This window comes from Notolepis coatsorum (genome assembly GCF_963971535.1).
Source record: "Notolepis coatsorum genome assembly, chromosome: 4".
NCBI lineage: Eukaryota > Metazoa > Chordata > Actinopteri > Aulopiformes > Paralepididae > Notolepis > Notolepis coatsorum.
Genome location: NC_140168.1, coordinates 79,630,205 through 79,652,730, shown reverse-complemented (window position 1 = coordinate 79,652,730; position 22,526 = coordinate 79,630,205). Strand labels below are relative to the sequence as shown.

General features: G+C 42.2%; 1 protein-coding gene across 3 annotated transcripts in view; it reads right to left on the bottom strand.

Annotated features, from left to right (window-relative positions):
* Positions 1-11,971: 11,971 nt before the first annotated feature.
* The window catches only part of gabpb2a (GA binding protein transcription factor subunit beta 2a), a 29,384-nt gene continuing 18,829 nt past the window's right edge, over positions 11,972-22,526 (bottom strand). For all 3 annotated transcript variants that reach the window (XM_084312949.1, XM_084312951.1, XM_084312950.1), the window contains exons 6-8: positions 15,272-15,448; positions 14,889-14,998; positions 11,972-13,387 (exon numbers count right to left, since the gene is read on the bottom strand). In XM_084312949.1, the coding sequence (XP_084169075.1) occupies positions 13,052-13,387; positions 14,889-14,998; positions 15,272-15,448 (623 nt within the window). In that variant the 3' untranslated portion in view covers positions 11,972-13,051. The remainder of the gene's footprint in view (positions 13,388-14,888; positions 14,999-15,271; positions 15,449-22,526) is intronic.

Sequence of the window (22,526 nt, the reverse complement as noted above, 5' to 3'; positions counted from 1 at the left end):
CTTTGTGGAGCGTTTGTTGATGTCAGGAGCTATCGTAGCTGGCCGACTAGATACCGTTCGGTTAGACAATGCCCCATCATGTATTAAACTAAAAGTGAATAGTTGACTGGGTCATTTTGTAACGGTAGCTAAGCTAACGTTAGCTCAGGGAGACGCCGCCGTCCTCCCGACAGCTCCCGTGTCCCGTCCCACTAGACTACTAGACCCGTGTTTACATGCGTGCGGTAGGGGCTGGCACGCCCACTGCGCGAAGCCTCCTAAATAACTTTTTCCAGTTCGCACATATCTATTATCTATGACTAATTCTATCTATTTTTAGGGGCAAATGCGAGTGAAATAGTCGCGCTGTGGTTACATGACGTCATTGCTATTTTAGAGCTGCACTACCGGTTACACGGTATAGTCAAAATCCATACCGTAGAGCAAATTCATACCGTTTATACCGTATACCGTTTATACCGTCCACCCCTACTATATACTATACATAGAGAATACCATTCACATTAGCATGTAGCTAACAACACCGGAGATATTTTTGTGAGACTAAACTATCCGCTCTTGGTGGTAAATTGTGTTGCTGTTGGTTTTGTTTCATCAACAAATGAGAGGCAGAACACACAGTGAATGTATCCATTTGTTTATTGCACTTATTATTGCACTTATTTATTGCAAATATATGCTCCGTTGCTCCGTTGGCAAAATTATATTTAAAGATGTTGTTTCTAAACAGGAAGTGTAGTGAGCATTCAACCTTTTCTGATTGGTTGAAATGGCCTTCATGTCTGAACAACATCGCTGCCTACTGCTTTGGCATTGTACTACATGTATCGGTTGCTGGTTTTCCAGCCGCCGTGAGTACGCAATTATATGCGGTTGTTCACCTGTGTGGACGGAGTTTTATTTTTTTCAAACTTCGGTTACATTAAATCCAGCGCTCGTGTGGACAGGGCCTAAGTGCATCTACTAGTAAACTAGCGACCACTGCTGGCCCTGTTGTCTGCTGTCAACACCACCATTCCTCCCAGGTGTCAGGCTCCTCATTCGCTTCCATTAATTCTGGGACCTAGTCATACAAATCATACTTCTGAAGTATAAACAAACTACTGCTGTACAGGTGTCAATAAAACAGACAATTCTGAGTCAAATGTATGTGTTTGTTTTGTCATTTGATGTGTCTTTAAAGAGTTATTATCTTTGAAAAGTAAAAGCAGATCCAGTCAAGTTGTTGTAGGTTTGAGTGTGCTACAGTACGATGGTTACCTGCTGCCTTGCTGGAAGAAAGATTCTAAACATTCTGTTAAAAAGACAGTTGGTCAAACTACACCTCAAGTGAAAAATAGTTCCTTTACTGATGAATTGAAGATGGCAAAAAAAACAAGTACCTTTGACACAGAGAAATATATTACACAGAATATTGGTGGTTTGTTTATACTTCAGAAGTTGTCGTTGATGCATTAACATTTATGCATTCATTTCCATCATTGTCTGTTTGAAAAAGGCCCTACCCCCTTTCATATCTCATGAACCGTTTGTCATAGTACAGACTACTACTTTCATTGGTTGTCATAGTAGACTACTACTTTCATTGGCTTCATGAAGATTGTTGATAAGCATGCCCCAATGAGAAAGTGTATTGTAAAGGTTAGACCAGCTCCATGGCTGAATGAGACTCTAAAGAGCCTCATGAAGGAAAGAGATGAAGCCAAATCTACATTAGTAATGTCTGGATTAGTGGAGGACAGGTTAATGTACTGTCAACTGAGAAACCAGGTTACAAAACTGAATAGATCAATGAAAAAAGAATATTACATGCAAAGAATAAATGCTGTAAAGCAAGATAGTAAAGAGCTTTGGAAAACCCTTAATGAAATAATGGGGAGAAGGACAACTGGTGGGGTTTCCTTTGTGGAATCAGAAGGCACGTTTCTGACAAAACCATCTGATATAGCAAATTATTTTAATGATTTCTTCATAAATAAGGTATATGCACTAAGGCAGAAGATGGACAATACTGATTATGATTATCTAAAGCTCATAAAAAAGAATGTGATGTTAGACAAGAGTTGCACTTTTAAGTTTAATTGTGTAGATGAGCGGGAAGTAAGGAAGATGTTGAAGTCCCTTCCTGAACATAGCTCAGTAGGTACTGACATGCTAGATAGTAAGGTACTTGGCCTGGCAGCTGACTATGTTTATGGTCCGATATGTCATATATTAAATGCATGCTTAATGAAAGGTGTTTATCCCACTGTCTGGAAAGATGGTAAAATTATTCCCTTACCTAAAGATGGCAGACTAGCACTCACTGGGAAGAACAGTAGACCTATCGCTATTCTCCCAGTTCTCAGTAAACTGATGGAGAGAATAGTCCACTCACAAATACAGGATTACTTTGACTGTAATGGCTTGAACACAAGTTTTCAACATGCTTACAAACCTAATCATTCTACTTGTTCTGCCCTTACAGTAATGACAGATGACTGGCTCAAGGAAATTGATAACTCAAAGATGACTGGTGCAGTATTACTTGATTTTAGTGCTGCATTCGATGTCATAGAGACATAGACCATGATCTGCTCATCGGTAAATTAGAATGCTATGGGTTTTTTCCAACAGCCATCATATTTATGAAGAGTTATCTCACAAGTAGGACACAAAGGGTTTATTACACTGGCAGCTGGTCTCACTCTAAGGTCTTAGACTGCGGGGTCCCGCAAGGGAGCTGCCTTGGACCACTCCTATACGCCATCTTCACAAACGACTTACCATCAGTTATGTGTAAAGCAACTGTACAAATGTATGCTGATGATTCCACATTGTACTATGCTGCAAAAACTGTCAGTGAACTGGACAATGTTTTATCAGCTGAGTTAAATATGGTGTTTGATTGGATAAAACGGAATAAGTTGGTACTAAACATCTCAAAAACCAAATCAATTATCTTGGGTTCGAGTCATAAATTGTCATCAATACCAAAAATGAGTTTGAACGTGTCTGATGAACCCATAGAACAGGTAAATAAAGTAAAATTACTGGGCATAATAATTGATAGCCAGCTGTCATGGGCAGAACACATTGATACCATAGTGAAGAAGATGGGGAGTGGTATCTCCATGGTGAGGAAATGTCTTTCTTATGTCCCTACATATATTGTGGGACAGGTGGCGAAATCTTAAATTTTATGTCACCTAGATTATTGTGCACCAGTATGGTCCTCTGCATCCAAAGGTCAACTAAAGAAATTGCAAACTGCCCAGAACAGAGCTGCAAGGTTAGTTTTACATTGTTCCATGAGAACAAACACCATCACTATGCACCGGCAACTCTCATGGTTAACGGTAGAGAATAGGCTGGTTTTCAACACAGTTACATTTTTCAGGAACACTGTCTTTTCGTCTCAACCTGTTTTCTTATACAAACAAATTGTCAGATGCAGTCAGGTTCATTCTTATTTTACTAGGTCAGCTGATGATGGACAGATTATGTTACCACGTCCAAAATCAAATGCTTTAAAGAGGACTGTTGTTTATCGTGCCATCAATCATTGGAATAACTGCCCACTGAACATAAGTAAATTGAATAGTAAAGTGTCTTTCAAATACCACCTGAGAATGCACTACTTAAATATGTGAGCAAAATATTCTGATGTTGATAATGATGTCTACAATGTTTTACTGTTTTTAGACAATGTTACAATGTTTTTAGATAATGATGTCTACAATGTTTTACTGTTTTTAGATTATCATTGTTAATTGTGATTGTCATATGTATCTTATGTTGTTATGTTTTGTGTTTTGTGTTGTCTTTCTATGTGGACCCCAGGAAGACTAGCTCGCCACTTAGGTGACAGCTAATGGGGATCCTTTTTAAACAATAAACAATTGGTTGTCATTGTACAGACTACTACTTTCATTGGTTGTCATAGTAGACTACTACTTTCATTGGTTGTCATAGTACAGACTACTACTGTTATTGGTCTAGGTTAACCACGCCCCAATGGTTAAGTGTGTAATAGTGCAATCCTGTACAAGTTTGTAATAGTGTGATAGTGTAATAGGAATAGTGCAGGGAGATCTGCTTTAATTGGTCTATGTTTGCCCCTAATAATTTTTTTTTTATCTTATGTTGTGGGACGTGTACAGCACTTTGGTAAACTTTGTTGTTTTTAAATGTGCTCTATAAATAAAGTGGATTGGATTAATGAATTAAGTAGCCCCTTTCGTGACTGTGACGCAGCCAACAAGGTTTCACTCTCTGTGATTTAATTCAAGGTGGATCGCTGTTGTCGTTTGAACAACTTCCGATTTCATGGGAACTACCAATCCCCCAAATCAAGAATGTTTAAGATGAATGAAGTAAGATTTTGATTATTTGAAATATGGCCTGTGTAGACTAAACTATGCACAGAATTATGTCAGTCTACAAGGTCAGGATTCTACATGGTCCAGCAATGTAGACCTTGTAGACTCCACTACAGATCAATTATCAGTGAATGTTCATGCATTTTTAAGAAGGGCTACTTCCACAAAAGAACAAAGAACTCACCAAAACATCTCAGTAGCACCTTATCTAAATGTTCTATTTCATATATGGAGATTCATATTTATTTATGTATTGCATGCGTTTCTACATTTTATTTCCTATTTTGTTTATTCATCCCAGTATCTTTCTTTCTTATGTGTGGAATTCTACAAGGCATGTAGGTGTATATGTGTTTGAGGATGATATCCTTCAAACAGGCAATAGTGATGATATAATTTGGGCAGTGCTGAGCTGGGTTACTTTCCTCCAGTGTATTTGTCCCCCGGTCCCACCCAATGGCCCCATGCGCACACACACACACACACAAATCGAAGTAAAAACATTTTTGAATAATTTTTTTTGAAATTTTCTTTTTTTATAAACTTGGATTTTTTTCTTAATGTTCGAAGCTTGTGCCATCGAACAAAGCTTCGAAGTATTTAAGACAGCCCTAGTTTGGATACTACTGAGCGCACCTTTGTAGTTCGTTTTACAATTTGAACTAATACAGAGTTAAAGTATAGATATCAAAGTCTCTTAACACTATGGCGTCTGCACTCTTGCTGCGATTTATGCCTCAGAGGACAGAGGATTGTTTACAAACCGATGTACTTTCTAAGAGCTATATATATCATTTATAGTATTGCTATCTGTCCATTCTCATTGTCACTTGAGTGCATAAACCGTGCCTTCATAATGGCTTAAAGAAAATAAAAATCCATCGGTTGGTTGTCATTTTATAGCGTCGTGAATATAAGGTTTATCGCGCTTTTCGTCTTATTTTTTTCAGAAAGCTAGAAAATAGGCTAAACGTTAGGGCCGTTATATCAAACGCCATTTCTGCTGTATATATACGAATGAAATAAAACAAACTGCGTAGCATCCGGACTATTACAGAGCATCTATAGATGAAATGGGGGCGGCAGGGAACGCCGATTAGTATTATTGATTAGCAATAGAGTGCGCGTTCAGGTAGCCAATGTCAGTGGTCTATCACGTTAGGTTTTAAAACAATGTCCAATCCAGCTGTAATTTGGGGTAATAGTATCCTACCGTCAAGCCATATGATCGCCGGCAGCATTTCTTCATTAGTCATCGGATTCTGGTAGATTGATATGTACATTGGCTATTTGGCTAATCATAAATCCCATTATTCCAGGTTGAAAAATACGTTCGGTAACGGGATCAAAGATGGAGGGTCTTCGTTTGGAATCGAGGCTCTATGATCCGCCCACAGGACTGTAAAAGAAATTTGTTTTAAAATCCCCTCAATGATACTGCAGTGGAGCGATGGCGCCCCTAAGCGGATCTGGCCGGTAGTGCATGTTTCGAAAATCAAATATGTGGGTAGGTAATGGATCTCGATAGCGGACGTTAATAGCGTTATAAATATGGAATAAAACAATAACAACTTGCCACGAGTATATACGTGGCTCTGGTCCACAACGCATGGAATCGAAACACGTATATATACTCGTGGACGGACGCCATAGTGTTAATGCTATAGATAACATTCAGCCACTAGATGTCGCACTAGAGCACCAGCACATCATTTATCCAATCGTTGTATTCGATATGGGGAAATAGGAAGTAGGGAGAGGATACATGTACACAACATGTGAACAACATTCATTTTGGATGAGCAAATTACTTTTGAATTATAAATTCATTCATCAAAATTATTTGGGGGGGGGGAAGCAATACTTCCGCACCTTTCTAAATGATCTATGGATGTATTATAAAAAAGAAAAAAAGATGACTACATAAAAATGTTATCTATAGCACCTTGTGTTTATTTCATCCTTTGCAGCAGTTACTGTATATGAAAACCTGTATAAAATCACAACAAAGAAATCCCAACTGAAAGACCAAGTGTTTATATTTCAGATTTCCAATACAGGCAGCAGCCCTCATTATCCCAGAAGCATTGAGATACAATTAAAAAAAATACAACTTTATATGTACATACAAAAAAAGGTTTGCTTTGCCCAAGCTTATAAAAATAACTATCATACTCAATTCACATGGTGCATGTAACCGATTCGAGGACGAAGAGAGGAGTTCCATTTTGACATGAGGTAAGGGTTTTATATCAACTAGATGAGTGTGTTTAAAATGTACACGAATATTGCAGATATACTGACTAATACCCCAGTTAGGATCTTATTAGGGCTATGGTCTTCATATCCGAGTCATATAGTACGTGAGAAAACAGCAATCAGGTGAATATTACCTCGGAAACAGGAACTTTCAGAGACTTTCAAAACAAACCTGGAGAATGTGAACAGAACAGAAATGGCCTTTATTATTATACCATTAGCCATGTTCTAGCATGGTATGGTATGGCTGGGTTTGTGCCTCCGTTAGCTATGGTCAGCCTGGCCGGGGCTAGCATGGTATGGTATGGTTGGTTTTATGCCTTCCTTAGCTATGCCTGGCCGGCCTAGCCATGGTATGGTAGGGTTTGTGTCTCCATTGCATTTCTTGTAGATTCTCTGGTTTCAAAATACACACCATCAACTGTGGTACAAGCTAGACCATGATGATGCAACAGTCCCAGCTGGCTTTGGCCCGGTTTGACCAGGTCCTAAAGACCATTATCATTGTGTGCCAGACAGGCCACAGCAGAGCTAAACCCTGGCTAGTGGAGACAAAGCCACAGCACAGCTAAACCCTGGCTATTGGAGACATGGCCACAGCTAAACCCTGGCTAGTGGAGACAAGGCCACAGCACAGCTAAACCCTGGCTATTGGAGACATGGCCACAGCTAAACCCTGGCTAGTGGAGACAAGGCCACAGCACAGCTAAACCCTGGCTATTGGAGACATGGCCACAGCTAAACCCTGGCTAGTGGAGACAAGGCCACAGCACAGCTAAACCCTGGCTAGTGGAGACAAGGCCACGGCACAGCTAAACCCTGGCTATTGGAGACATGGCCACAGCTAAACCCTGGCTAGTGGAGACAAGGCCACGGCACAGCTAAACCCTGGCTATTGGAGACATGGCCACAGCTAAACCCTGGCTAGTGGAGACAAGGCCACGGCACAGCTAAACCCTGGCTATTGGAGACATGGCCACAGCTAAACCCTGGCTAGTGGAGACAAAGCCACAGCACAGCTAAACCCTGGCTATTGGAGACATGGCCACAGCTAAACCCTGGCTAGTGGAGACAAGGCCACAGCACAGCTAAACCCTGGCTAGTGGAGACAAGGCCACGGCACAGCTAAACCCTGGCTATTGGAGACATGGCCACAGCTAAACCCTGGCTAGTGGAGACAAGGCCACAGCACAGCTAAACCCTGGCTAGTGGAGACAAGGTATTAGTCCACATAACTCAAGCTCATTTCCTTCAGAACCATCCAAGACTGCATTGTAACTATTTAAATTGCGGAAAACACGCATCATTTCACACGCGCGAATGTGCATCGAGACTCAATGTTGGAAAATCTTCTAAACACGAGCCGCCTCTGGAATGTTCATACTGTGGGCCACGTGCCAAACTAGTGATGGTTCCCATGACTAGGGTTGGGCACCGAGAACCGGTTCTAATAGGAACCGGTTTCTAACTTCCGGTTCTGGAACCGGAAGTAACATATTTGCATTTCGATTCTTAACGCTTTGGATGCCAGCGACGTCATAACTCGTTTTATCAGCCCCCCGGTGAGTGCCGACGACGACAAATGTTGTTTTATTTTTTTATTGGCGATCTGAATTCATATTTCATCAACCGAGTCTCCCGTTGGTACAGCAGCCCCTACAGGAGCTCAGATGGGGAAAAAAGCGCCCCCTATCGTCTAGCCCTGTGTAACTGCAGGTCAGTCGATTAGACCTGGGATCTGTAGAGGTGGAGCCAACTGGCTCCATTGTTCCGGCGAGCCGTCTGATCAAGAGGGATCTGATCGCTAGACGGAAAACAATGTGGATGATGTAAATTAGCTTGATTTGACCAAACTACAACAGTCTACACCCCCTGGGCCCCTTAACAATTGTTTGTATTGAGCCGTATTGTAATTGTACCCATTCTGCAATGTTGAATAACGTTTATATCCATTCAACTAGCTCTACTAAGCAATGATAGCTAGCCTAGCCACAATGCTATGGTCGCTGCCATTCACGTTAGCATGTAAGCTAACAACAACAACAATGGCGGATTCTACTTTGGTCTATCAGGATGTGAGTGACGGTTCACCCTTCTCATTGGTTGAAAATGGCCTTCATGTTTGTACATCGCCACCTGTTGCTTTGGCATTGTACTACATGTATATTACATCAGTTTCTGAGCGGACCGGAGCGGATTGGAGCGGAGGAGAACTCTCGCTCCGGAAGTCGCGCCGACCCATTTTAAAACCCACTCCGTCGCTCACGTCAAAACCGCCCACTCCGGGGGGGCAGGTGGCGCACGGAGATTACGTTCGTCACTAACACCGGGAGACACTAGGATTCGCCTGTTCGAATCCAGCTCCCGACGTTGCTATCAGCTTGGCTGGCCTCTCACACTGATACAATTGGCTGTATCAGGGGGTGGGAAAGCTGAAGTGTGGGTCCTGGGCATTGTGGACAGCGACCCCTACAGTTCGGTCGGGGCGCCTGCTCAGCGAGGGTTGGAACTGAGGAGAGATAGTGTGGCCTCCCACACGCTACACTCTCCCCGGTGAGAACCTGCGCTGCCAGGTTGGCCTGCCCCAGGCTGCACATGCGTCAGAGGAAAGCATGTGACAGTCTCCGGTCTCCCGGACCAACAGTAGGGGAAAGTACGCAACAACCAGGAAGGGTGGGATGGGAGAAAAATCGGGAAAAAGAAGGGGAAGAAAGATTTAAAAAAAAAAAAAAAAAAATAATAAATAAATAAAAAAAAAACGCCCACTCCGCTACCCGCGCCGCTCACATGCTCTGCTGCAAACAAGTCATTGATAAGCGACGGGCAGATTAGACACATAGCCATAATTTAAAACATAGATTAGGCATTTTTAACGCAAACATTGAAGTGGATGATGGCATTCAACGGGGTAAAAAGGTAAACAAGGTAGGCACTGATAGTGTTAATTTCTATTCTTAAAAAATAATTACTTTGTTAATTAATACCCTAGTTACAGTACAGCAACCAAATTAAACTGTATCAAGTCAACTGACAATGTGAATAGTATGAACAAAATTTAAGATTTGTCAAAAAAAAAATAATAATAATCCTGCGAAATAAGCTGTGACCTGTTTTGACCTGCACCTCAAATAATCGGAATCGAGAATCGTTTAGAACAGGAATCGAAATGGAGAATCGGAACCGGAATCGTTCAAATGCAAACGATGCCCAACCCTACCCATGACATCATCAAACTAGTAATGGTTCCCATGACATCATCAAACTAGTGATGGTTCCCATGACATCATCAAAGATTATATGGCAGCAATTGTGATTGGATGATCAAGATAAGAGGGCAGGGCTCGAGATGGATCCATTTTTGGTGTACGGGCCGAACGACCAAGAGTGTGGAGTTGCCTAGGAATGCCAGTTCTATCGGTATAATGTATATGACCCAACAGTAACACCTCAGTATCTCATAGCCAGGATGAGCTTATTATCCCAACTGTTGTAAAATGGGATATACAGCATTAAAGACTAGCATTCCGAATAACAATGGAACATTAATGTGACTGTAAACGCACTGGCTCCTGGTCCTGGCGCCGGCCAGGGTGCTGATCATAAGTGGGGTTTAAACAGACATGGATTATTTAAACCTAAACCCTAGTCTTAAAACACCATATGTTCCCAGGCCTCGTTCCTTTTCACATTTGGAAATGTTTTAACAGAACAGATTATCACTTACCTAACCTATACACACACACCATTATATCACATGGCCTCTTCTTAATTTGGTGATATATTCCAAAATTTCACATATTTTCTTGTGTATTTAAAAGAAAGAAATGTTATAGGCTTGGATAATGGCCAAAAACATCCTCCATACTTAAAGGGGCTCTTGACAAATAAACAATGCTGATTTATTTTGCACATAATCACACACAACCAAGTTTCAAGTTTGTTTAAACACATTCAGTTAGTCTGACAGTTATTGAGTTAATGAGTTTGAATATGGCCACCAGTGATGTCATCAGGGACATTGAATCCTCGTGTTGTGTTAATTACAGTCCAATGAAATTATAAGGTAGCAGTCCCTATAAGACAAGGTGTAGTATTTTCTTCATCTACATCATTTCATGGAGCTGTAATTAAGACAAGGATGCAATGTCCCAGATGACATCACTGGTGGCCATATTCAAACGAATTTACTCTCAATCTAAATGAATGTGTGCTAAACTGTTTTGGGATGTATGTGTGATTATGTGCAAAATAAACCAGCATTGTTGATAGGATCGGGAAAACACACATACAAATATATGTATTTATTTTTATGAGGAAATGAGGGGACATTTTTAGAACTGTAAATTTCAAATGCATGTGTGATGCATCTCCTAGCAACCTTGGAATCTAGTGTTAAAGAAGCACACACCAAAAAACAATGCCAATTTATTTTGCACATAATCCCACACGTCCAAAAACACTTTAATTAGACAGTTATTAAGTTTGAATATGGCCATCAGTGATGTCATCAGGGACATTGAATCCTTGTGTTGTGTTAATTACAGCTCCATGAAATGATAAGGTAGCAGTCCCTATGAGACAAGGTATTGCTATTGTTTAATCTATTCTACATAATTTCATAGAGCTGTAACACAACACAAGGATTCAATGTCCGGGATGACATCACTGGTGGCCATATTCAAACTTGTTTACTCTCAATAACTATCAAACTAAATTAATGTATTGTCCGGTTTAAAGTCAAATCAAATCAAAACAAATTTATTTATAAAGCCCGACAACACACGTTAATGTCCCCATGGACATTACATACAAGCTTCTGGATGTGTGTGAGATTATGTGCAAAATGAATCAGCAGTTTTTGCTGATAGGTAATTTCATTGGTTCCTGTGTGCGACACAAAAGGAAATCAATAGACCACCACAACACTTCCGGTACTTTGAGCTCATGGGAGAGAGCAGGGAAGGGGGGGGGGGTGGAGGGAGCGCAGGGGGATCAAATTAATGAATGTCGATTAAGTGGTTATAGCTATGGCTGTGGGGGCGCTGGAGACATGATCTAATAGACTTTTTTATACACCAGAGACTTCTGAACACGGAGAGACCAACCCCAAGTCGATCTGCACTTTCTCTGTCGAACTATAGTCACTTTCCCGCACCTACTCCCCAACCGGTGCATGCGCAGATTGCCCAGGGAGTCTCTTTATCCCCCCCCCCCCTCCCCCTCACAAGCTCCATGTAACACGGAGGTGCAGTGGTCTATCCCAGACATTTTAAAAGTTATTGAAATCCTGCAGTAATTTCAGCAGACAGCCTGGCTAAGTGGTCAAGACAACATCCTAGCTGACAAAGCTCTAAACAGCACTTTTCCGTTTAATAATAAAATGTCAAAAGCCTTCTCACGTGTTTATGTGGTGGAGCCTTATATATCTGGTTGGTTCTGGGTCAGGGGCCTGTATATTTACCAAGCATCTTAAAAGAAGGAATACTGATCCGAGACCAGATTGGCTAATAAGTCCTAGTGAGGTGTATGTGGTCATGTGGTCCTAGATCAGTTCTCCTATTGGCCGAAATGTGATAAATATGGGTCCTAGGATTGCATCCATTACAAAAAATAAATCACAGCAAGTGGCTTTCATTAAACCTACTTCAACCTCACAATGTTCAACACCCTGTTGTCAAAAGTCAACTTTACTCATCAAAAATGCAAACAACAACATAAAGGAATAGTTACCAAATGATCATACAAAAACAGAACCTTGAGACAGAGGAAGGAGGGAAAACTAAATAAAAAAAGGACAATGGACGTCCTCTCAAATGTTTGACTGCTAGAAGACGTCCTCTCAAATGTTTGACTGCTAGATGTCCTCTCAAATGTTTGACTGCTAGAAGACGTCCTCTCAAATAGAGGATGTCCTAGAAGACCTAGATCATTAACGTCTCAAATGTTCATTAGTCCTTTTTCCATTTCTTCTGTCCATCATTTTGGTTTTCCCCCACGAATGGTCGTCGGGTTCCATTAGTCCTTTACATCCATCGATCCAATCCCTTCGTTTCATTCGATGCCACGGCCGCCAACCCGCAGCCATTTTGTGTCCGAGTGAGCGTTTCATTCGATGCCACGGCCGCCAAGCCGCAGCCATTTTGCGTCCGAGTGAGCGTTTCCATTCAGATCGACTGGCGCTGGGCAGCTGCCGTGTCAATGACAGCATCCATGTTTTTATTCCATCCCGTCTGTCCATCTGTCTGTCTTCCTCCCGTTTGTCTGGAAAAGCCATCCAGTGTCCCTCTTTCTACGCGTTTGGTTTAAATGGACGCGGGTTGTCGTCCCGTCTGCCTCTTCTCTCTCTCCGTCCGTCCGTTACAACCTCCACCTGCTCGTCATCCATTCAACTTCCCCTCCGTCCATCCCTCCCTCTCTCCCTCTCTCCGTTACTAGCTCACCTCGGTGGTCTCCCCTCCCGTCTCCACCAGAGTAACCTGGCCCTCCTCTCCTTCCATGATGATCGCTCCCTCCTGTAGCACCACCATCTCCCCCTCCTCCTCCACCTCCACCACCATGCTGCCCGCCTCCTCCTCCTCCACCTCCTCCTCGTCTCCTCCGACCACCTCCTCTGGGCTGGCCTCGGTGGCGGTGCCGTTGGTCTGGCTGTGGGCCATGGCCTCCAGCTTCAGGCGGTACTCCTCGGCCTCCTGCTCCTTGCAGATGAGCTGCTGCCGGTACTCCTGGGCCTTCCTGTTGGCCTCCAGCAGCTGCCTCTGGAGGTGCTCCTGGAGCAGGGACCACATGACAGCATTATTACTGCAGGCAGTCCTGTGCACGGTATGACATCGTTACTAGATTATTATTACTAAATCGTTTTTCTTCCAACATGGCTGCCTGTAACCATCGATAACCACTTTCGAAATCCTAATTTCTGCGCAGTGGTAGAGAAGGTAGAATACTGGAAAATCATATTACTGTTCCACTGTAGCATTCATACCTAGCAGAATGCCTACCTAACAGAATGCCTACCTAGCAGCATTCCTACCTACAGTGTTAATTTAGTCGGCTATTTAAAATGTTAGTCTTAGTCATGTGTCAAATGCTCTTTTTCGTTTTAATCACATTTAGTCACCTTTATCTATTTTTCGTTTAGTCTCGATTTTGTCTTTTTTGTTTAGTCTCGCCACTCAGTTACAGCCTCATAAATTGGCGTGAGATTTTTCTAAACAAAAACAAGCTGTTAGTGCTAGCTGGTTAGACTTATGTAAGCTATTTAATGTGTTCCATGTTATTATTGATGCTGACGTTATTAGGTGGAGTTGCAGGGTGCGCACACCTGTGACAGGTCCGTTGTTATGGAGTGAAAAGAGGAAGAAAACAGTTATGTTGATGATCAGATATCAATTCTCCCGTGATTTAATTTGACTATATTTTGAAAGTATAGGCGGACTACTCCTCGGTTACATTGGTGGCAGCGGTGGGATTGTTTCCTGCATTAGTGTCCAGTGTGAGAAGTAAATGGAATGCGAGAATGAATTAGATGATTTGACAGCTAGCTAGTTGCTAATGCTAACAGTAACGTAGCAGTTAGTTTCAAACTAGTCTCCTCCTCGTCTTTCACTTTCAACAATACATTCTGCTAAGTCCAAGCCCACTGCATACAAGACCACAGAGAACCTGTTGCGCTGCCATTGTTCCATTAAACCCATGCCGTGTGCAGTTACTGCTATCTACAATGCTGGCTAAGAACAAAACAGCGAGTGAGGAAATGAATCAAAGCGCTTGCGCTGCACACAGGAAACTGAAATTCTTCACTAATAATAACATTAATTATTCTAAAAGTTATAATTATTTTGTCTTTTTAAAATTAAGAGATTTCGGCAAGATTTTATTTTGTAAACTACATTTTGTGTCGTCGTTTGTAGTCAACGACATTGCATTAATTATTTAGTCATGTTAGTGTCACATGATCTACATTAACGTGACGTCTCGTTGTCGTCAGGGGAGAAAGCTTCGTTGGCAACCATATTTAGTCATAATTTTCGTTGACTAAATTAACACTGCCTACCTAGCAGAATTCCCATTGTCTCCATAAGGAAGAACACCTCACAGATATTGTGCTGAAAAAATTGTGCTCCAATAAAAGGTTTTTTATTTTCCCCTTCTTTGACCCCTGTATGAGTGTTTCAGCAGCATGTGTGTGTGGACTCTGTTCTTTCTGTATTTATCCTCGTCTCTCGGTCCTGAACCCAATATTAGTATGCAGAAGATTACAGCTCCACCCACCGTGTCCATGTCGTAAGTGGCTGGTTCCAGCTTCCTCTTCCTGCTGGGCGGAGGTTGAGGCTCCTCCTCCACGATCTCCTCAGTCACCGCATTGGCCGGTACCGCCAGCACTGAGCAACCAAATACACCAGTCATCATCAGAACCACGGTGATCACATCATGTACGGTACGCTAATCCCAGCCTTGCTCTATAGATAAACGTCTGTTATGGACATCATACCATACCACCTCTGGACTCTATGCACCTATCATTCTGTGCTCACATTTATTACTGGTGACAGATATGATACCCACCACTGTGTCCTTTAGGTCAGTGATGCATCACAACTCGTACTAAACTCAAATTCGCGGCTTGTGGCGGTTAGCAGTGTGGTTGTACTCACTCTGCCCTCCGTGTTGCATAGTAACAAAGAACTGCTGTCCCATTCCTCCCGTGGTGTGCAGGTTGCCATGTTGGTCCGTTACTATGGTGATGACCCTCTGACCCCCTTCGTTGACGACCGAGGTGTGCTGGATGTTGGGGTCCAGAGCACTGACAGCTATGGATTCCTCCGACTCGCCTGTACACAAGTTCAAGTTCAAGTTTCTTTATTAGTTGACATGCAAAGATACAGAATACCTTCACATGGAATGCTTTTTTCTGTTATGCTCCTATGAGGATCATAGGACGCTTGGATCATACACATACTCATTACAGTAATATTCCACAATTATTACATTTTAGATAGTAATAATGGTACAGAGCCTTGAGACAAACATATGCATATTCACCACCGCAAACAGACTGGCAGCCGTCATAGGCAGCGCCATTTACGGAAGGAGGGGGGGAGTGGGTTGGGGTTGTTACAGGGCTGTGGGGGGGGGGGGGGGGGGAAGGTGGGGGGGAGTGCACAAGCCAAGTCCTGGGTGGGGGAGGTCTCCCTCACACGAGGCAGCCGACAGTGCAGCGCCAATGCAGAGGAAGGGGGGGGGGGGGGGGGGATTGGAATGGTACAGTGTGACACTAGGACTGTGTTGGCCTTGTTGAGACAAGTCTAGTGTGTACCTGGTAGGGACCATATCTAGTGTGTACCTGGTAGGGACCATATCTAGTGTGTATCTGTGTAGAGACCATATCTAGTGTGTACCTGGTAGGGACCATATCTAGTGTGTATCTGTGTAGAGACCATATCTAGTGTGTATCTCTGTAGGGACCATATCTAGTGTGTACCTGGTAGGGACCATATCTAGTGTGTATCTGTGTAGAGACCATATCTAGTGTGCATCTGGGTAGGGACCATATCTAGTGTGTACCTGGTAGGGACCATATCTAGTGTGTATCTGTGTAGAGACCATATCTAGTGTGCATCTGGGTAGGGACCATATCTAGTGTGTACCTGCCATATCTAGTGTGTATCTCTGGGGACCATATCTAGTGTGTATCTGCGTAGAGACCATATCTAGTGTGTACCTGGGTAGAGACCATATCTAGTGTGTATCTGTGTAGAGACCATATCTAGTGTGTATCTGCGTAGAGACCATATCTAGTGTGTATCTGTGTAGAGACCATATCTAGTGTGTATCTGGGTAGAGACCATATCTAGTGTGTATCTGTGTAGAGACTATCTAGTGTGTATCTGCCATATCTAGTGTGTATCTGTGTAGAGACCATATCTGGTGTGTATCTACGTAGAGACCATATCTAGTGTGTATCTGTGTAGAGACCATATCTGGTGTGTATCTAAGTAGAGACCATATCTAGTGTGTATCTGTGTAGACCATATCTGGTGTGTATCTGCGTGAGATTGTGTTGGCCTTGTTGAGCCACGTCTAGTGTGTATCTGCGTAGAGAACATATCTAGTGTGTATCTGCGTAGAGACCATATCTGGTGTGTATCTGTATAGTAAGGATGTCCCCGAAGCCCGTTTTTGGGATTCAAACTTGGTCAGGGTTTTTCGAACGAACGTTCGAACCTTCGTTTTTAATTTTAAAAAATAAATATTTAAAAACATTTTATATAATTATTTTTTTCTTTAATAATATCCTCAAACTAAATCCTTAATTTGAATAAAGTGATTCATCTGATTAAATTAGTCTTTTTTCTTAAATCAACTTTACAGCCCCAGCCCAGGGAGAAGCCCCAGCCCAACTAAATCAACTTTCTTTAACCGTTTCTACGCCATTAACGAGTATACTCGTTATTGGCCGCCATGCGTTGCGCGCCAGAAACGAGTTAACTCGTTTTTATGATCGTTATTTCCTTTATTCGCTATTGCCATTAATAATTCATCCAGCAAGGCTCCGGGAGACTCTGGACTCTGTCGGATATTGCAACGGCTCAATACCGCCGCCTGGTGGATTTCGGTGGGGTTGCACTCCACTCTCAACCGGATGGTGCGTTCTGTGCATCGGCGAAAATGTTCCGAGCAGAGCTCTCTTGTTATGTGGATCCAGACAAACACTCTAGTGCAGGGCTATTCAACTGGCGGCCCGCGGGCCAGATCCGGCCCGTGGGATGATTCTGACCGGCCCGCCAAAGATTACATGATAATAATAAAAAATTAAAAAAATATTAACGCACAATTGAGCCAAAAGTCACTCAATTAATGACAGATTTCATTGATAAATTGAGGGAAAACTTTGCAAGTCAATTTGATGAATTTGACATGTCCAGAGAATTGATGCATTTTGTGAGCAATCCATTTGCCAATGTAGCTGCTATTTCCACAAAAGGACAAGAGTTCCTTGCATCACTTCACATTGATGAAGGTCTCCTGCAACTTGAAATAATTGACATGCAAGCATCATCTGCTCTGAAGCAGGCACTTGAGAATGAATCCACCACAACATTTTGGATAAAGTGTATTCATGTCGAGACATTCCCCAAAATAAAAACGCTGGCAATATCTGTGCTAACAATGTTTGGCTCAACATACACCTGTGAATCCAGTTTCTCTCACATGAATGCCATTTAAACAAGCAACGTGCCTCCTTGACAAATGAGCATTTGCATCACTGTTTGCGGGTAGCCCTCACTTCCTATGAACCCTCTTTCTCTGCCATTGCCCAGTCAAAGAAGTGCAATCGCTCTCATTAGATGTGTGTATGTAGGCTAGGCCTGTCTGCCCCCCACCCCCCTGATGTTTGAGAGTTAAGAGTGGACAATAAGTGCTAATAAGATGTTGTGATTTGCTGTTGTTGCACAGACATGAAGCACTTTTTCATAAGCTCAGCTGCACTATAAATGTGTTTTTTTGTTCAAGTGTTGATATTAGAATGTTCAGATGCACATCATGCACTTGTTTGTTTTTTATTTTATTTTTATATTGAAATGTTGAAGAATGAAGCACTTTCTGCAGGAGATGTTGCAGATGTGGCACATAAATGAAGCACTTTTTTTGAAAAGTATACTACTTTTGCAATGTAGTTAAATAAAAGTTGTGAAAATGTGGTTGCGTGTTTTGTCAAGTTTACATATATTCATAGCACGGGGAGGCGCCGTGGCAGTCCGGCCCCTGGCCCCTTGGGTTTCTGACAATGTGGCCCCCTGAACAATTTAGTTGAATAGCCCTGCTCTAGTGCATTGGATCGCTTTCGAGACGCAAGAATCAATATGCTTTCGGCATTTATGGCGTTGTACAAACGGAAAACCGATCTAGCAGATGGAAATCAAATAATTGGAATATTTTTTCTCCAAACTCGGCCACAGGTAAGAGGAATCTAAAGTTAATTCCAGCTCGATTGTCCATTTATAATACGGTCTAGAGTATAAATATGTTATTGTTTTCTGCAGTATTTCATAGAATGTGAGATATAGCCATAAATGCATATATTAGATCATCAAATGCAGTTTGATACCGATCGACGCCAGATAGAAAATTTCAACTGTACATGGTCCTAGACGTTTTGACTGATCATCTGTGGTTGACCGGAGGGGGGGGGGGTCGTTTATAATTCCGTGGCCGACGTTAAATCATTTATGTAGTATGGGTGATATATAGATCAGAGCAGTTTGTATGGATAATAATAAACAAACAGGCTGAAAGTAACGTCAGCCTCCTCTTACCGTTGGGCGATCACACTGGCGCAAACAGATCCCAGTTATGTGATGTTGATCGAGGTGATCCAGTTCCGGTTTGTATAATACTAATATACGTCCAAATCATGTTGTTTATTGAGTTATGGCAACGGATCGATATCCACGGTGTCTGGATGGAGTCCCGGGAGCAATAACGAGTGGCCGGACGGAATAGGGGACGGACCAAGCACTTCCGGTTTTGGCAACTCGTCGATCGGCCACGAGGTGGCGGTATTGAAGCGTTGCAGAGTTGAGCGGAGTCCTAAAGCACCAGCCAAGACTCCCGTGGGTGAAATGTGAATACCATGACGAAAATATGAAATATTGATCTCAAAGATGCCTTACGGCGTCATTGGCAGATTACGCATGGCGGAGAATGACGTGTTAACAAGTCATTGGCGAGCAATGGGTTAATATATAATTTTTTTTTAAATATAAAATATATATTATTATAATATAATATAATAATAATAATACTTGTAGTTGTATTATCTGCGAGACATCGCCACCACGCAACAAGTCAAAATGCTCGCTATCTGCAAACAGCTCCACTGTCTGTGTGTATACTCTGCTTTGGTCAAATCACATTCAGCATTGCCATCTTCGCAGTGTTATGAAGCATGATAGCTAATTAGCCAATGTTCAGCTGCAAAAACAAATAATGTCAATTATGTTATAAGACATTGATATCAGGAGCTATCTGTAGCTACTGCTAGCCGGCTAGATGACGTTAGACAATGCATCATGTATTAAAATAAAGTGAACTATTTAGTTTACTGGGTCATTTCGTTAAAACAGTGAGCTAACGTGAGCTAACGTTAGCTACCTAGCTAACGGCGGTCTCATGCTGGCGCATCCCTATCATTCTTAAACTGAAATGCGCATTTATTGATATCAGGAGCTATCAGTAGCTAACCAGTTAGACAATGCATCATGTATTAAACTAAAGTGAATACCGTACTTTTCGCACTATAAGCCGCACCTGAATATAAGCCGCAGCAGCTAAATTGAATGATGTGTACATATATAAGCCGCACTGGACTATAAGCCGCAGGTGTTTTCATGTTTAATTACCATATGTAATTAGCATTGGGAGACAATACTGTCGGACAAATAACAAGAATTAACTAATTTACAAGTTGTATTAAGTTTAGCAAATAAGGGAACAGATGAATAACATTTCAATGCAGTCAAAAAAGCAATATTTTAATTTTTAGATTTTCGGGTTTGGTCACGTCGAGTCACATATAAGCCGCACCGTTATATAAGCCGCAGGGTCGAAAAATGGGGAAAAAAGGTGCGGCTTATAGTCCGAAAAGTACGGTAGTTGACTGTGTAGTTTTGTTTAAACAGTAACGTTAGCTAGGTAGCTAACGTTAGCTCACGAGCGATAGCTAGTTAGCCAACGCTAGCCAGCACATGCGAAATCGAATGCCAAACTGATGATATCAGACGTTGATATCAGGAGCTATCAGTAGCTAGATAACATTAGACAACGCCTCATGTATTAAACAAAAGTGAATAGATGACTGGGCCATTTTGTTTAATGCTTGTTATGTTGAAAGAGGAGCTCTGAGGTGCTCATCCACTCGACTCTTGCCATGGTAAGGGTTTGTTGACATGACATGGGTCTGGGAGGGGGAGGAGGAGGGGCAAGACGTGCAGCAGCAGAGCTCTGTGTGGCTGTGAGAGAAGAGCGAGTGAGAACTCCGCAGAGAATTGGATCATGTTTTCTGTGTCATCGATCGGTTTTCACGATCTGCGAAAATAAAGCATTATCGGAATTCACCAAGCTCATATTTATACTGAATATCGGCCGATACCGATCGCTGGCCGATCGATCGGGGCATCCCTAATGATAGCTAATTAGCCAACAGCTGCAAAAATGAATAATGTCAATTATGTTATAAGACATTGATATCAGGAGCTATCAGTAGCTAGCCAGCTAGATAACGTTAGACAATGCCTCATGTATTAAACTAAAAGTGAATAGTTGACTGGGTAATTTTGTTTAAACAGTAACGTTAGCTAGGTAGCTAACGTTAGCTCAGGGAGCTGCTCATGCACTAGAGTGGGGTCGGCAACCTGCGGCTCCGGAGCCGCATGCGGCTCTTTAGCCAATCAGCTGCGGCTCCCTGGCCTAAAAAAATATATAAATTTAATTGACTTTTTTATTATTTCTTTTTTGTTCTCTTATTTTGGAGATCGATGTCATACTGTGACACTGAAATGAAAAAATATTTCATCAACTAAAATATTTAGTCAACAAAAATATTTCATCAACTAAAATATACAGTATGTCACACCCTGCGCCTCTCCCTGCCGTCTGCAAGTGGCTAATCTTGAGTTTCTGACCCCCCAGTAAGCTAACCATGGATAAATCCAAAAAAAGGAAAGTCTGAGGAAAATAGAGGGTTTAATTCAGCGTGGACAGATTAATTTGCTTTCACGACTAACAATGCAGGCTTACCTGTATGCCTGATATGTGGTGCGAAATTTACTTTTTATTTTATAGATTTTCCACAAATAAGGGAAGGACTCAAATAGAGCTGCATAGTTCAGGGTTTTATTTCAAAGTAGGTCTACAGATGGCAGTGTTTTTTCTCCTTTTCTGTGTTTTATTTCAAAGTAGGTCTACACATGGTAGTCTTTTTTCAAAGTGGACTACTTTTTATTTTATAAATGTTCCACAAATAAGGGAAGGACTCAAATATACCTGAATAGTTCAGGGTTTTATTTCAAAGTCGGTCTACAGACACCAGTGTTTTGTCTCCTCTTCTGTGTTTTATTTTAAAATAGGTCTACACAGCAAGGCTTTTTTCTCCTCTCTTCATACTAGTTTGAGGTTTTCCTTTGTTATAATAGGTAAAAACAGCAATAAAAAGTAAATATTTCTCTTTTTGTTGCTTTATAATTCCATTAATGCAACAAACTGTGTGCTATAAGCGACAACCAGAACCTGCCGATTACTCCTGAGCAACGTCAGAAGGATCCGCCCCTTCCTGACAAAAGAAGCCACCCAACTCCTTGTCCAATCAACAGTCATCTCCCGCCTTGACTACTGCAACGCACTGCTAGCTGGCCTCCCGGCCACTGCCACCAAGCCTCTTCAACTCATTCAGAACGCAGCGGCCCGCCTGATCTCAAACCTACCGAAGTCGGCCCATGTCACCCCACTTCTTAGGGACCTGCACTGGCTCGCCATTGCTGCACGAATCCGCTTCAAGGCCCTCGACCTAGCATACCGTGCGGCAAAGGGAACCGCTCCCGCCTACCGGTCAATGGTCTCTAACTACACACCCTCAAGACCCCTACGCTCTGCATCTTCTGGCCGCCTTAGACCTACTCCTATCCAAGCTCCGGGAGGGTCATCAGGAATGAACTACCCACCCCAGTTAGGACAGCCGAATCCAGTCCAATCTTTCGCCGTCGACTAAAGACGCACTTCTTCAACCATTATCTGAAATAAAATAAATTAAAAAAAAAATCTAACCCTAACTAACCTTACTGTCATGCACTTGTCCTAATAAACTAACCTACACTGTAACACGCAACACTTTGATGAATATTGTTACTCAGC